The 16,574-nt window shown below is 65.3% G+C and overlaps 1 protein-coding gene across 1 annotated transcript; it reads right to left on the bottom strand.

The window, feature by feature from the left end:
- Nucleotides 1-1,642: 1,642 nt before the first annotated feature.
- On the bottom strand, nucleotides 1,643-15,470 carry LOC148590112 (OTU domain-containing protein 5-A-like; the record flags this gene model as incomplete). Its single annotated transcript, XM_088539466.1, is given in 8 exon segments — nucleotides 1,643-1,755; nucleotides 4,073-4,087; nucleotides 4,090-4,225; nucleotides 4,228-4,278; nucleotides 9,489-9,674; nucleotides 12,000-12,148; nucleotides 13,887-14,043; nucleotides 15,390-15,470. Coding segments are annotated over 8 exon segments (888 nt in total), but the record flags the coding sequence as incomplete, so codon positions are not given.
- Nucleotides 15,471-16,574: the final 1,104 nt, after the last annotated feature.

Raw genomic sequence — 16,574 nt, 5'->3', positions numbered from 1 at the left:
AATTGAGACCCCCAAAACAGCCCCAAATAGAGACCCCCAAAGACCCCCAGAGACCCTCCAAAGACCCCCCAAATTGAGATCCCCAAATTGAAACCCCCAAAACAACCCCCAAATTGAAACCCTCTGAGACCCCCAAAGAACCCCCCCAAATTGAGACCCCAAAGCAACACCCCAGAGACCTCCAAAGACCCCCCAGAGACTCTCCAAAGACCCCTCAAATTGAGACCCCCAAAGACCCCCAAACCGCCCCCCCACAAATGGAGCCCCCTAACCCAAAAGAACCCCCAAAGCAGCCCCCAAATTGAGACCCCCAAAACAACCCCCAAATTGAGACCCCCTCAATATGAGACCCCCAAAGACCCCCACAAATTGAGACTCCCAAAGACCCCCAAACCGCCCCCCCCACCTCAACCCCCCAAACGGAGCCCCCCCAACCTCAAAGGACCCCCAAAGCAGCCCCAAATTGAGACCCCTCCCAATATGACCCCCCAAAACAACCCCCAAATTGAAACCCTTCCAATATGAGACCCCCCAACCCGCCCCCCAATGCAGCCCCCAACCCCAAAGACCCCCCAAATGGAGACCCCCCAAATGGAGACCCCCCAAGCAACCCCCAAATAGTGACCAAGACCCCCCCAGGGACTCTCCAAAGACCCCCCCAAAGAGACCCCAAACTGCCCCCACCTCAAACCCCCCCAAATGGAGCCCCCCAACTCCAAAGAACCCCCAAAGGAGCCCCCAAATTGAGACCCCCCAAAACAACCCCCAAATTGAGACTGCCCCAAATTGAGACCCCCCCAATATGGCCCCCCCAAAGCACCCCCCAAATTGAGACCCCCCCAATATGAGACCCCCCAAAGCACCCCCCAAATTGAGACCCCAAAACAACCCCCGAATTGAGACCCCCAAGACCCCCCAGAGACTCTCCAAAGACCCCCCAAATTGAGACCCCCAAATTGAGACCCCAAATTGAGACCCCCAAACTGACCCCCTCAAATTGAGACCCTCAAAGGACCCTCCAAATAAGGACCCCCCAATAAAGACCCCAAAACAACCCTCAATTTGAGACCCCCCCAAATTGAGACCCCCCAAATTGAGACTCCCCCAAATTGACCCCCTCAAATTGAGACCCCCAAAGACCGTCCAAATAAGGACCCTCCCAATAAAGACCCCAACACAACCCTCAAATTGAGACCCCCCCAAAGCATCCCCCAAATTGAGACCCCCCCAAATTGAGACCCCCAAAACAGCCCCCAAATTGAGCCCCCCCAAACTGACCCCCTCAAATTGAGACCCCCAAAGGACCCTCCAAATAAGGACCCCCAATAAAGACCCCAAAATAACCCTCAAATGAGACCCCCCCCAAAGCATCCTCCAAATTGAGACCCCCAAATTGAGACCCCCAAAACAACCCCCAAATTGAGACCCCTCCCAATATGACCCCCCAAATTGAGACCCCCAAAGACCCCCCCCATATGAGACCCCCAACCCGCCCCCAATGGAGCCCCCAACCCCAAAGACCCCCAAATGGAGACCCCCAAAATGGAGACCCCCAAATGGAGACCCCCAAAACAACCCTCAAAATGAGACCCCTCCCAATATGACCCCCCAAATTGAGACCCCCCCCGCGGCCCCCCCTCACCGAAGGCGGTTGGGACATCTGCTGCATGATGGCTCTGCACTCGAGCGCGGGGTACAGGGACACCAGGGGGGGGGTGGCGCGGCCCCCCCCCGCCCCCAGCTGGCTGCTGGTCCCTGCGGGGGAGGCCACAGGTGCTGCCACCCCCCCGCTGCGCGGGGCACCCGTGGGACCCCCCCGTGGGACCCCCCATGTCCCCCTGTGGGACCCCCCCGTGGGACCCCCATGTCCCCCCTTTGGGACCCCCCATGACCCCCCCCGTGGGACCCCCCATGTACCCCCTGTGGGACCCCCCGTGGGACCCCCCTCGTGGGACCCCATGTCCCCCCTTTGGGACCCCCCATGACCCCACCGTGGGACCCCCCCGTGGAACCCCCCAGGTCCCCCCATGGGACCTCCCCATGTCCCCCCTTTGGGACCCCCCATGTCCCCCTCATGGGACCCCCCCCCGTGGGACCCCCCCATGTCCCCCCCGTGGGACCCCCTCCATGGGACCCGCCCCGTAGGACCTCCCATGTCCCCCCTGTGGGACCCCCCATGTCCCACCCCGTGGACCCCCCATAACCCCCCCCCGTGGGACCCCCCCATGGGACCCCCCATGCACCCCCTTTGGGACCCCTCATGCCCCCCCCGTGGGACCCCCCACGTCCCCCGCCATGGCCCCCCTGTGGGACCCCCCCCCCCCCGTGGGATCCCCCATGTCCCCCCTTTCGAGCCCCAGACCCACCCTTTGGGACCTCTCATGCCCCCCCTTTGGAACCCCCATGATCCCCCTTTGGGGACCCCAGAGCCTCCATCTGCCCCCTGCACCCCCCAGTTGGGACCCCCACCCCTCCATACCCCCCTCGGGGCCCCGCCAGCCCCCCATTTACCCCCCCAGGGACCCTCAATTGCCCCTGTCCCCCTTAGGACTCCCCCAGCCCCTCCATATCCCCCCTGGGGGACCCTCATCTCCCCCCTTGAGTCCCCCACTTCCCCCATATTCCCCTTTGGGATCCCCCAATGCCCCCTTGGGGCCCCCCAATTCCCCAATACCCCATTGGGGACCCCCATCTCCCCCCCCCCAGACCCCCATATCCCCCATTGGGGTCCCCCAATGTCCCCTTGGGGACCCCAATCCCCCCCTCGGAGTCCCCCAATCCCCCCTTCGGGTCCCCCAATCCCCCTTGCGATCCCCTATTCCCCCTTGGGCCCCCCGATCCCCCCTAGGGCACCCCCAATCCCCACTTGGGACCCCCCAATTTCCCATCCCACCTCGGAGTCCCCCAATCCCCCCTTCGGGTCCCCCAATCCCCCTTGCGATCCCCTATTCCCCCTTGGGGCCCCCCATCTCCCATATCCCCCTTTGGGGCCCCCCAATTCCCCATACCCCCCTTGGGGCCTCCCATTCCCCCCCCCCAGCCCCCCAATCCCCCCTTGGGCACCCCCAATCTCCACTCGGGACCCCCCAATTTCCCAATCCCCTCTCGGGGTCCCCCAATCACCCCCTGGGGACCCCCATCTCCCCATATCCCCCCTTGGGGACCCTCATCTCCCCCTCAGCCCCCATATCCCCAATGGGCACTCCCATATCCCCCTTTGGGGCCCCCCATTCCCCCCTCCCCAGTTCCCCAAATCCCCCCTTGAGGACCCCCATCTCCCCCCCATCTCCCCATATCCCCCTTGGGGCCCCCCATTCACCCCCCCAGCCCCCCAAATCCCACCTTGAGACCCCCATCTTCCCCCCAGCTCCCCATATCCCCCCTTGGGGTCCCCCAATCCCCCTTGGGGACCCCCATCTCCCCATATCCCCCCTTTGGGGCCCCCCAATTCCCCCATACCCCCCTTGGGACCCCCCATTCCCCCCCCGCCCCCCAAATCCCCCCTTGAGGACCCCCCATCTTCCCCCAGCTCCCCATATCCCCCCTTGGGGTCCCCAATCCCCCCTTGGGGCCCCCCATCTCCCCATATCCCCCCTTGGGCCCCCCAATTCACCCATACCCCCCCTGGGGCCCCCCAATCCCCCCCCAGCCCCCAAATCCCCCCTTGGGGCCCCCCAATCCCCCCTTGGGGACCCCCATCTCCCCATATCCCCCCTTGGGCCCCTCAATTCCCCCATACCCCCCTTGGGGCCCCCCATTCCCCCCCCCAGCCCCCCAAATCCCCCTTGGGCCCCCCAATTCCCCAATACCCCCCTTGGGGACCCCCATTCCCCCCCCCCAGCCCCCCATATCCCCCCTTGGGGACCCCCATCTCCCCATATCCCCCCTTGGGCCCCCCAATTCCCCAATACCCCCCTTGGGGCCCCCCATTCCACCCCCCCCAGCCCCCCAAATCCCCCCTTGGGCCCCCCAATTCCCCAATACCCCCCTTGGGGCCCCCCATTCCCCCCCCAGCCCCCCAAATCCCCCCTTGAGGACCCCCCCCCCCTTTGCCCCCCCTTGCCCCCCCCACCTGGGGCGCAGGGCGAGGGGGTTTCCCGGGCGGGGGGGCGGCGGGCGCGGGGGGCGGGGCCGCCTCGGGGTGGAGCCCGGGGGGGCGCTCGGGGGAGGGGGCGGCGCTGCGGGGGCGGGGCGAGCGGCCGCTGCGCTCCTCCAGGCCCCGCCCCCCCCGGCCGCCGCCGCCGTCGCGGAGCTGCAGGTGGCGCTGGCCTTGCGGGGCTGCGGGGACATTAGAGGGACATTGGGGACATTGGGGACATGGGGGGACATGGGGGGACGTGGGGACACATGGGGACACTGCAGGTGGCGCTGGCCTTGCGGGGCTGCGGGGACATTGGGGACATTAGGGGGACATTGGGACATTGGGACACATGGGGACATCGAGACACCCCCATCGAGCGGGGACACTGCAGGTGGCGCTGGCCTTGCGGGGCTGCGGGGACACGGGGGACATTAGAGGGACATTGGGGACATTGGAGACATTAGAGGGACATCGGGGACATTGGGGACATTAGAGGGACATCGGGGACATTGGGGGACATGGGGGACATGGGGACACACGGGGACACTGCAGGTGGCGCTGGCCTTGCGGGGCTGCGGGGACATTAGAGGGACATTAGAGGGACATTGGGGACATTGGGGACATTAGAGGGACATTGGGGACATTGGGGACATGGGGGGACGTGGGGACACATGGGGACACTGCAGGTGGCGCTGGCCTTGCAGGGCTGCGGGGACATTGGGGACATTAGAGGGACATTGGGGACATTGGGGACATGGGGGACATGGGGGGACGTGGGGACACATGGGGACACTGCAGGTGGCGCTGGACTTGCGGGGCTGCGGGGACATTGGGGACATTAGAGGGACATTGGAGGGACATGGGGGGACACGGGGACACACGGGGACACTGCAGGTGGCGCTGGCCTTGCGGGGTTGTGGGGACACGGGGGACATTAGGGACATTAGGGGGACATGGGGGGACATTGGGACATGGGGGGACATGGGGGGACATGGGGACACTGCAGGTGGTGCTGGCCTTGCGGGGCTGCGGGGACATGGGGGACATTAGGGACATTAGGGGGACATGGGGGGACATTGGGGGACATGGGGACACTGCAGGTGGCGCTGGCCTTGCGGGGCTGCGGGGACATTGGGGACATTAGGGGGACATTGGGGACATTGGGGACATTGGGGACATTGGGGGACATTGGGGACATGGGGGGACATGGGGACACTGCAGGTGGCGCTGGCCTTGCGGGGCTGCGGGGACACGGGGGACATTAGAGGGACATTGGGGACATTGGGGACATTGGGGACATTGGGGGACATTGGGGACATGGGGGGACATGGGGGGACATGGGGACACTGCAGGTGGCGCTGGCCTTGCGGGGCTGCGGGGACACGGGGGACATTGGAGGGACATTGGGACATTGGAGGGACATTGGGGACATTGGGGACATTGGGGACATTGGGGACATGGGGGGACACGGGGACACTGCAGGTGGCGCTGGCCTTGCGGGGCTGCGGGGACACGGGGGACATTAGGGGGACATTGGGGACATTGGGGACATGGGGGGACATGGGACACTGCAGGTGGCGCTGGCCTTGCGGGGCTGCGGGGACATTGGGGACATTAGGGGGACATTGGGGACATTGGGGACATTGGGGACATGGGGGGACAAGGGGGGACGTGGGAACACAGGGACACTGCAGGTGGCGCTGGCCTTGCGGGGCTGCGGGGACATTGGGGACATTAGAGGGACATTGGGGACATGGGGGGACATGGGGGGACATGGGGGGACATGGGGACACGGGGACACTGCAGGTGGCGCTGGCCTTGCGGGGCTGCGGGGACATTAGAGGGACATTGGGGACATTGGGGACATTGGGGACATTGGAGACATGGGGACACTGCAGGTGGCGCTGGCCTTGCGGGGCTGCGGGGACATTGGGGACATTAGAGGGACATTGGGGACATTGGGGACATGGGGGGACACGGGACACTGCAGGTGGCGCTGGCCTTGCGGGGCTGCGGGGACATTGGGGACATTAGAGGGACATTGGGGACATTGGGGACATTGGGGACATCGGGGACATTGGGGACATGGGGACACACGGGGACACTGCAGGTGGCGCTGGCCTTGCGGGGCTGCGGGGACACGGGGGACATTAGAGGGACATTGGGGACATTGGGGACATTGGGGACATGGGGGGACGTGGGGGGACATGGGGACACGGGGACACTGCAGGTGGCGCTGGCCTTGCAGGGCTGCGGGGACATTGGGGACATTAGAGGGACATTGGGGACATGGGGGACATGGGGGGACATGGGGGGACACGGGGACACTGCAGGTGGCGCTGGCCTTGCGGGGCTGCGGGGACATTAGAGGGACATTGGGGACATTGGGGACATTGGAGGGACATAGAGGGACATGGGGGGACATGGGGATACGGGGGGACATGGGGACACTGCAGGTGGCGCTGGCCTTGCGGGGCTGCGGGGACATTGGGGACATTAGGGGGACATTGGGGACATTGGGGACATTGGAGACACGGGGACACTGCAGGTGGCGCTGGCCTTGCGGGGCTGCGGGGACACGGGGGACATTAGGGGGACATTGGGGACATTGGGGACATTGGAGACACGGGGACACTGCAGGTGGCGCTGGCCTTGCGGGGCTGCGGGGACATTGGGGACATTAGAGGGACATTGGGGACATTGGGGACATGGGGGGACATGGGGACACTGCAGGTGGCGCTGGCCTTGCGGGGCTGCGGGGACATTGGGGACATTAGGGGGACATTGGGGACATTGGGGACATTGGAGACACGGGGACACTGCAGGTGGCGCTGGCCTTGCGGGGCTGCGGGGACATTGGGGACATTAGAGGGACATTGGGGACATTGGAGGGACATGGGGGGACATGGGGGGACATGGGGACACTGCAGGTGGCGCTGGCCTTGCGCGGCTGCGGGGACAGGGGACATGGGGACATGGGGCACCACGGGGACATTTCAGGAGCAGACAGGTGACAGGACTCCCAGAGGGGACCCAAGGAGGTGACAGGGCCCAGAGGGGACACATGGGGGTGACAGGGCCCCTGGGGTAGGGGGGGGGCACAGGGAGGTGACAGGGACCCCAAGGTGGGACATGAAGGTGACAAGGACCCCAGTGGGGACACAGGGAGGTGACGGGGACACCGAGGGGGACACATGGAAGTGACAGGGTCCCCAGGGGTGACACACGGAGGAGACTGGGACCCCAGGGAGGGGACATGAATGTGACAGGGACCCCAAGGGTGGCACAGGGAGGTGGCAGGGACCCTGGAGGGGACATGAAGGTGACAAGGACCCCAGAGGGGACACAGGGAGGTGACAGGAACCCCAAGGGTGACATGTGGAGGTGACAGGGACCCCAAGGGTGACACATGCAGATGACAAGGATCCCGGGGAGGGGACCCAGAGGTGACAAGGACCCCAGTGCAGACCCAAGGAGGTGACAGGGACCCCAAGGGTGACACACGGGGGTGACAGGGACCCCAAGGGGGGACATGAAAGTGACAGGGACCCCGGGGGCGGGACACAGGGAGGTGACAGGGTCCCCAAGGGTGGCACATGGAGGTGACAGGGACCCCACGGGGGGACACAGGGAGGTGACAGGGACCCCAACGGGGACACAGGGAGGTGACAGGACCCCCCCCAAGGGTGACACGTGGAGGTGACAAGGACCGTGGGGTGGGGACGCAGAGGTGACAGGGACCCTGGTGCAGACCCAGAGAGGTGACAGGGACCACATGGGGGGACACAGGGAGGTGATAGGGACCCCGGGGAGGGGACATGAAGGTGACAGAGACCCCAATGGGGACACAAGAAGGTGAGAGGATCCCCCAAGGGTGACACACGGAGGCGACAGGGACCCCAATGGTGACACAGGGAGGTGACAGGGACCCCGATGGGGACACAGGGAGGTAACAGGACCCCTCAAGGGTGACACAGGGAGGTGACAGGACCCCCAAGGGTGACACAGGGAGGTGACAAGGACCCCGGAGAGGGGACCCGAAGGTGACAGGGACCCTGATGGGGACACCAGGAGGTGACAGGACCCCCCAGGGGTGACACAGGGACGCGACAGGGACCTCAATGGTGACACAGGGAGGTGACAGGACCCCTCAAGGGTGACACATGCAGGTGACAGGGACCCCAGGGAGGGGACATGAAGGTGACAGGGACCCTGATGGGGACACAAGGAGGTGACAGGGACCCTGGTGCAGACCCAGGGAGGTGACAGGGACCCCAAGGGTGACACATGGAGGTGACAGGACCCTCAAGGGTGACCCAGGGAGGTGACAGGGACCCCAGGGAGGGGACATGAAGGTGACAGGGACCCTCATGGGGACACAGGGAGGTGACAGGACCCCAGGGGAGGACATGCGGAGGTGACAGGAACCCCGATGGTGACACACAGAGGTGACAGGATCCCCCAAGGGTGACACATGGAGGTGACAGGGACCCCGATGGGGACACAGGGAGGTGACAGGGACCCTGGCGCAGACCCAAGGAGGTGACAGGGACCTCAAGGGCAACACACACAGGTGACAAGGACCCCGGGGGAGACACAGGGAGGTGACAGGACCCCCCAAGGGTGACACATACAGGTGACAAGGACCCCGGGGTGGGGACCCAGAGGTGACAGGGACCGTGGTGCAGACCCAGGGAGGTGACAGGGACCCCACGGGGGGACAAGGGAGATGACAGGGACCCCAGGGAGAGGACATGAAGGTGACAGAGACCCCAATGGGGACACAAGAAGGTGAGAGGACCCCCCAAAGGTGACACGCGGAGGTGACAGGGACCCCGACGGGGACACAGGGAGGTGACAAGACCCCCAAGGATGACAGAGGGAGGTGACAAGGACCCCGATGGGGACACATGGAGGTGACAGGGCCCCCCAAAGGTGACACAGGGAGGTGACAGGGCCCCCCAAGGGTGACACAAGGAGGTGACAGGGACCCTGATGCAGACACAGGGAGGTGACAAGGACCCCGATGGGGACACATGGAGGTGACAGGACCCCCCAAGGGTGACACAGGGAGGTGACAGGGACCCCGGGGAGGGGACATTAATGTGATAAGGACCCTGATAGGGACACAGGGAGGTGACAGGGCCCCCCAAGGATGACACAAGGAGGTGACAGGGACCCTGATGCAGACACAGGGAGGTGACAAGGACCCCGATGGGGACACAGGGAGGTGACAGGACCCCCCAAGGGTGACTCATGCAGGTGACAGGGACCCTGATGGTGACACATGGAGGTGACAGGACCCCCCAAGGGTGACACGGGGAGGTGACAGGGACCCCGATGGTGACACATGGAGGTGACAGGATCCCCCAAAGGTGACACGGGGAGGTGACACGCGCCGCCCCACCTGGCGCGCCTGCTTCTCCTGGTCGCGCAGCCACTGCAGGTAGGACTCGCGGGCCACCTGCTCCTCGATGGCCTCGTTGGTGGCCTCCCAGTCGGTGGCCCTCTTCTTGTCCTCCAGCATCTGCTGCTCGATCCACGACTCCTCCGACGTCTTGATGGCGCTCTTCATGAGCGACTGCTCCGCCAGCTGAGGGGCGGGGCCTCGGTGACCACGCCCCCGCCGCGGGGCACGCCCCCGGGCACGCCCCGCCCCCTGGGAACGCCCCGCCCCCTGGGCATGCCCCTCAGGCAACACCTCCCCCTGTCCATAATAAACATGGAGGGTCCTGGGGTTGGGGCTGCTGGGGGAGGGAGGGGGTGGAGTCAGCCGTGGACACGCCCCCCATTCCAGACCACGCCCCCAAAATGTCCCCACCCCCCCATAATAAACACGGAGGGTCCTTGGGTTGGGGCTGCTGGGGGAGGGAGGGGGTGGAGCCAGGTAGGGACACGCCCCCTTCCAGCATCTCACGCCCCTTGGGTGGGGACACACCCCCTATTCCAGGCCACGCCCCCAAACCCACCCCCTCCTTAATGAGCACACAGGGTCCATGGTTAGGGCTGCTGGGGGAGGGAGGGGGTGGAGCGAAGTAGGAACCCGCCCCCCAGCAGGCCACACCCTCTGGCCTGAGCACGCCCACTATTCAAGACCACGCCCCCAAATCTGCCCCCCGCCCCCTCCCCCCCGCAGAGCCCTGGGAGTCACGTTTGGCTGGGGAAGGAGGGGGTGGAGCCAGACAGTGCCACGCCCCCGAGATCAAGACACACCCCCTACATCAGGCCACGCCCCCCGGAATAGCCCCCCACACACACACAGAGCCCTTGGGTTGGGCCTGGTGGATGAGGGGGAGGGGCCAGGCTAGGCCACACCCACACAAAACACCCCCAAGCCACGCCTCTCACCCCACCCCCTTTGCTCAGACGGGCCACGCCCCAAGCAGCTAAGCCCCGCCCCTCTCTGGGGCCCTCCCCCGGGGGCAGGGCTTCCAGCTGGGGGGCGGGGCCAACATGGCACCCACCCCTCCGGGGAAAGCCCCGCCCCCTCAGCCAGGCCACGCCCCCCAGCACTAGGACAGCTCCCCAGGGCAGCCACCAGGGCCCCATAGGGGCCACCAAGGCCACCCCATGGGGGTCACCAGCCCCATAGGGGCCACCGGAGCCACCCCAGGTCCCCATAGGGGCCACCAAGGTCACCGCATGGCGGCCACCAGCCCCATAGGGGCCACCTAGGATGCCCCAGGTCCCCATAGGGGCTACCAGGGCCACCCCATGGGGGCCACCAAGGACATCCCAGGGCCCCACAGGGGCCACCAAGTTCACCCTATGGGGGCCACCAGCCCCATAGGGGCCACCTAGGATGCCCCAGGTCCCCATAGGGGCCACCAAGCTCATTCCAGAGTCCCATAAGAGCCACCAAGACCACCCCATGGGGGTTACCAGCCCCATAGGGGCCACCTAGGATGCCCCAGGTTCCCATAGGGGCCACCAGGGCCCCATAGGGGCCACCAGAGCCACCCCAGGTCCCCATGGTGGCCACCAGCCCCACAGAAGCCCCCAGGTCCCCCGGCTGCGTCCCCAGCGTCCCCACGGGTAATGACCCCTGGCTTGAAGGAGGGCAGCCCCAGCCCCATAGGAGCCACCAAGGGCACCTATGGGGGCCACCAGCCCCATAGGGGTCACCTAGCATGCCCCAGGTCCCCATAGGGGCCACCAGGGCCACCCCAGGGCCCCATGGGGGCCACCAAGGACATCCCAGGGCCCCATAGGGGCCACCAAGTTCACCCTATGGGGGCCACCAGCCCCATAGGGGCCACCTAGGATGCCCCAGGTCCCCATAGGGGCCACCAGGGCCACCCCAGGGCCCCATGGGGGCCACCAAGCTCATTCCAGAGTCCCATAAGAGCCATCAAGACCACCCCATGGGGATTACCAGCCCCATAGGGGCCACCTAGGATGCCCCAGGTTCCCATAGGGGCCACCAGAGCCACCCCAGGTCCCTATGGTGGCCACCAGCCCCACAGAAGCCCCCAGGTCCCCCGGCTGCGTCCCCAGCGTCCCCACGGGTAACTGACCCCCGGCTTGAAGGAGGGCAGCCCCAGCCCCATAAGAGCCACCAAGGCCACCCTATGGGGGCCACCAGAGCTCCCCCTAGGGTGGTCGCGAGTCCCATAGGGGCCACCTAGGATGCCCCAGGTCCCCATAGGGGCCACTAGGGCCCCATGGGGGCCACCAAGGTCATTCCAGAACCCCATAAGAGCCACCAAGGCCACCCCATGGGGGCCAACAGCCCCACAGGGGCCACCTAGGATGCCCAGGGCCCCATAGGGACCATCAGGGCCACATGGATGGAGGCCACCAAGCTCATTCCAGAACCCCATAGGAGCCACCAAAGCCACTCCATGGTGGCCACCAGCCCCATAGAATCCCCCAGGGTCCCCTGGCCGCGTCCCCAGCGTCCCCGCGGGTGACTGACCCCCGGCTTGAAGGAGGGCAGCCCCAGGCCCACGCCGATGGTGGCCTTGTTGGGGTTCACCACGGAGTTGTAGTGGATGTTGCGGTGGTAGCTCACGCGGATGGGCTCGTCCTCGTTGTGCTGGATGCCGTGGAACGTGTTGATGGGCTCTGCGCGGGGACAGCGCAGGGACACCGTGGGGACACCGCGGGGGGCACCACAGGGACAGCATGGGGGACGCAGCGTCTTCTCCCATCGCCCCATGGACCCCAAGTGTCCCCATGTCCTTCCCCGTCATCCCATGGACCATGGTGGCCATGGCCACCTCCTCCTCGATGTCCCCATCTCATCCCTCTGTCCCCACATGGCCCCGGTGTCCCCATCTCTTCCCATTGCCACCCCATGGATCCCCAATGTCCCCATCTCGTCCCTGTGTCTCCACATGGCCCTGGTGTCCCCATCTCTTCCCTCTGTCACCCCATAGACCCCAAGTGTCCCCATGTCCTTCCCCGTCATCCCATGGACCATGGTGGCCATGGCCACCTCCTCCTCCGCTCCAATGTCCCCATCTTGTCCCTGTGTCCCCACATGGCCCTGGTGTCCCCATCTCTTCCCACTGTCACCCCATGGATCCCCGATGTCCCCATCTCGTCCCTGTGTCTCCACATGGCCCTGGTGTCCCCATGTCTTCCCACTATCACCCCATGGACCCCAAGTGTCCCCATGTCCTTCCCCGTCATCCCATGGACCATGGTGGCCATGGCCACCTCCTCCTACGCTCCAATGTCCCCATCTCGTCCCTGTGTCTCCACATGGCCCTGGTGTCCCCACCTCCTCCTTCCACCACCCCAATGTCCCCACCCATGTCCCCATCTCCTTTCTCCATCACCCCTTGATCCCAGGTGTCTCCATCTTCCTCCCAGCTGTCCCCAAGTGTCTCCACCACGTCCCCAAGTGTCCTCACCATGTCCCTACATGTCCCCACATATCCCCATGTGTCCCAGCTGTCCCCACCATGTCCCCACGTGTCCCCAGGTGTCCCCACGCACCGGTGCCGTACTGGTACACCTCCACGGGCCGGTTGTACAGCTCGGCCATGGCCTGTCCTCAACACCCCACGGCTCCCCATCGTGTCCCTGTGTATCCCACCATGTCCCTGTGTGTCCCCACCGTATCCCCACGTGTCCCAGGTGTCCCCCACGTGTCCCCAGGTGTCCCCACGCACCGGTACCATACTGGTACACCTCCACGGGCCGGTTGTACAGCTCGGCCATGGCCTGTCCTCACCACCCCACGGCTCCCCATCGTGTCCCTGCGTATCCCTGTGTATCCCAGCTGTCCCCAACATGTCCCCACGTGTCCCCAGCTGTCCCCACGTGTCCCAGGTGTCCCCACGCACCGGTACCATACTGGTACACCTCCACGGGCCGGCTCTACAGCTCAGCCATGGCCTCCCTCCATCACCCAGCTGATCCCACCACGTCCCCATGTGTCCCCACCGTATCCCCACGTGTCCCCACCATGTCCCCATGTGTCCCCACGTGTCCCCCGGTGTCCCCACGCACCGGTGCCGTACTGGTACACCTCCACGGGCCGGTTGTACAGCTCGGCCATGGCCTGTCCTCAACACCCCACGGCTCCCCATCGTGTCCCTGTGTATCCCACCATGTCCCTATGTGTCCCCACCATGTCCCCACGTGTCCCCACCATGTCCCCACGTGTCCCCAGGTGTCCCCATGCACCGGTGCCGTACTGGTACACCTCCACGGGCCGGTTGTACAGCTCGGCCATGGCCTGTCCTCACCACCTAACGGCTCCCCATTGTGTCCCTGTGTATCCTAGCTGTCCCCAACATGTCCCCACCATGTCCCCAAGTGTCCCCACGTGTCCCCAGGTGTCCCCACGCACCGGTGCCGTACTGGTACACCTCCACGGGCCGGTTGTACAGCTCGGCCATGGCCTGCATCTCGATGTGGTTGCCGTGGCAGGTGCTCTTGCGCTTGCGGCTGATGTAGGTGGCAAAGTCCTCGGTGACGTAGTTGGAGAAGTAGTCGGCGTTCTTCATCTGGGGACACCGGGGACACCCGCGTGGGCACGGGGACACGCGGGGACACGCGGGGACACACGGGGACACGCAGGGGATGGAGGGGAAGGGGGAGTTGGTGGCGCGGAGGGAGCCCTGGGGACACGGAGGGGACCTGGGGGACAGCGGGGGACAGGGGGGACATGAGGTGGCACGGGAGCCCTGAGGGACATGGGGAGACCCATAGGGACATAGGGGACCCCATGGGGACACAAGCTCACAGGGGATCTCAGGGGACACAAGGGGACACGGGGGACCCCATGGGGACATGGGGAGACCCATAGGGACACGGAGGACCCCATGGGGACACAAGCTCACAGGGGACGTCAGGGGACATGTGGGACACCATGGGGACATGGGGGGACCCATGGGGACCCTAAAGGGACATGGCGGGGAGCCTAAAGAGAACACAACCTGACAGGGGACCCCAAGGGACACAGGGGGACCCCAGGGGACATGGTGGGACCCCAGGGGACCCTAAAGGTACATGGAGCGGGAACCCTAAAGAGGACACCGGGGGAGGACCCTAAAGGGGACATAACCTGACAGGGGACCCCAGGGGACATGGTGGGACCCCAGGGGACACAGGGGAACCCCAGGGGACACAGGGGGTAACAGAGGACACCAGGGGACACGAGGTGACCCCAGGGGACCCTAAAGGGACATGGTGGGGGACGGACCCTAAAGGGGACACAACCTGACAGAGGACCCCAGGGGACATGAGGTGACCCCAGGGGACACAGGGAGACCCCAGGGGACATGGTGGCACCCCCAGGGGACACAGGGGGTGGCAGAGGACCCCAGGGGACATGGTGGGACCCCAGGGGACACAGGGGGACCCCAGGGGACATGGGAGGACCCCAGGGGACACAGGGGGTGGCAGAGGACCCCAGGGGACACGAGGTGACCCCAGGGGACATGGGGGGACCCCAGGGGACCCTAAAGGGACATGGAGGGGGAACCCTAAGGAGGACACGGGGGGGGGGACCCTAAAGGGGACATAACCTGACAGGGAACCCCAGGGGACATGGTGGGACCCCAGGGGACACAAGGGGTGGCAGAGGACCCCAGGGGACATGGGGGGACCCCAGGGGACCCTAAAGGGACATGGTGGGGGACGGACCCTAAAGGGGACATAACCTGACAGAGGACCCCAGGGGACATGGGGGGACCCCAGGGGACACGAGGTGACCCCAGAGGACACGCTGAGACCCCCGGGGGACACGGTGGGACCCCAGGGGACACGAGGGGACCCCGAGGGACACGGTGTGACCCCGGGTGACCCGGCGGTGGCAGGGGACACGCGGGGGACGCGCGGGGACCCTCACCAGGTAGTCCATGCAGTGCTTGCGCACCACCTCATGCATGTCCTGGTCCCCGTACACCTGGTCCGCTGCCAACGGGGACATCGGGGACAGCGGGGGGACAACGGGGGGGGTCAGGTCCCCCGTGTCCCCTATGGCCTCCCCGAGTCCCCTTCACCCCCCCCAGGCGTCCCCTATAGCCCTTATGGCCCCCCCAACGTCCCCTATGCCCCCCCAGGGTATTCCATGTCCCCCAATGTCCCCTATGCCCCTCACCAGAATCTTCTATGTCCCCCAAAATCCCCTACACGTCCCCTACGGCCTCCCCAGGGTCTTCTATGTCCCGCAATGTCCCCTATATGTCCCCTATACCCCCCCCAGGTCTTCTATGTCCCGCAATGTCCCCTATATGTCCCCTATGCCCCCACCCAGGATCTTCCATGTCCCCCAGCGTCCCCTACACGTCCCCTATGGTCTCCCCTGGCTCTTCTATGCCCCCCAATGTCCTCTATATGTCCCCTGTATGTTCCCTATACACCCAGCCAAAAACTTACATGTCCCCCAATGTCCCCTATATGTGCCCTATACCCCCCCAAGGTCTTCTATGTCCCCCAATGTCCCCTATATGTCCCCTATGCCCCCCCCGCAGCGTCTTCTATGTCCTCCAAAGTTCTCTATGCCCCGCCCAAGTCCTTCTATGTCCCCTAATGTCCCCTATACGTCCCCTATGTCCCCACCAGGGTCTTCTACATCCCCTGGTGTCCCCCACATCCTCCTCAATGTCCCCTATGTGTCCCCTATACCCACCCCATGTCCCCTATAGGTGCTCACTGCGTTCTATACCCCCGCGATGCCCTTTTATATCCCCCCTACGTCACCTATAGGTCCCCCAATGTCCCCCATATCCCCCCCACTGCCCCTACATGTCCCCCCCGTGTCCCCTATGTCCCCTGGTGCCCCCCACACCCCCCAGTGTCCCCTATATCCCCCCCCGTGCCCCCTATAGCTCCCCAGTGACCCATGGGGGGGTGACAAGAGAGGAAGTGACAAGACAGTGACACGAGCGTGATGAGAGGGGACAGAGAGTGACAAAAGGGGGTGGCACACAGGGTGACAAAGGGGGGGCAGGGGATGACAAAGGGTGACAAAGGGAGATGGGAGGTGACAAGGGGGGTGACAAGAGCTGATGGGGTGGGAACTGAGAAGGGG

Source organism: Tinamus guttatus, unplaced genomic scaffold (genome assembly GCF_059628265.1).
Source record: "Tinamus guttatus ecotype Peru unplaced genomic scaffold, ASM5962826v1 Tinamus_guttatus_pri_ptg001723l, whole genome shotgun sequence".
Lineage (NCBI taxonomy): Eukaryota > Metazoa > Chordata > Aves > Tinamiformes > Tinamidae > Tinamus > Tinamus guttatus.
The sequence above is the reverse complement of the archived record's forward strand: the minus strand, read 5'-3'. Positions and strand labels throughout refer to the sequence as shown.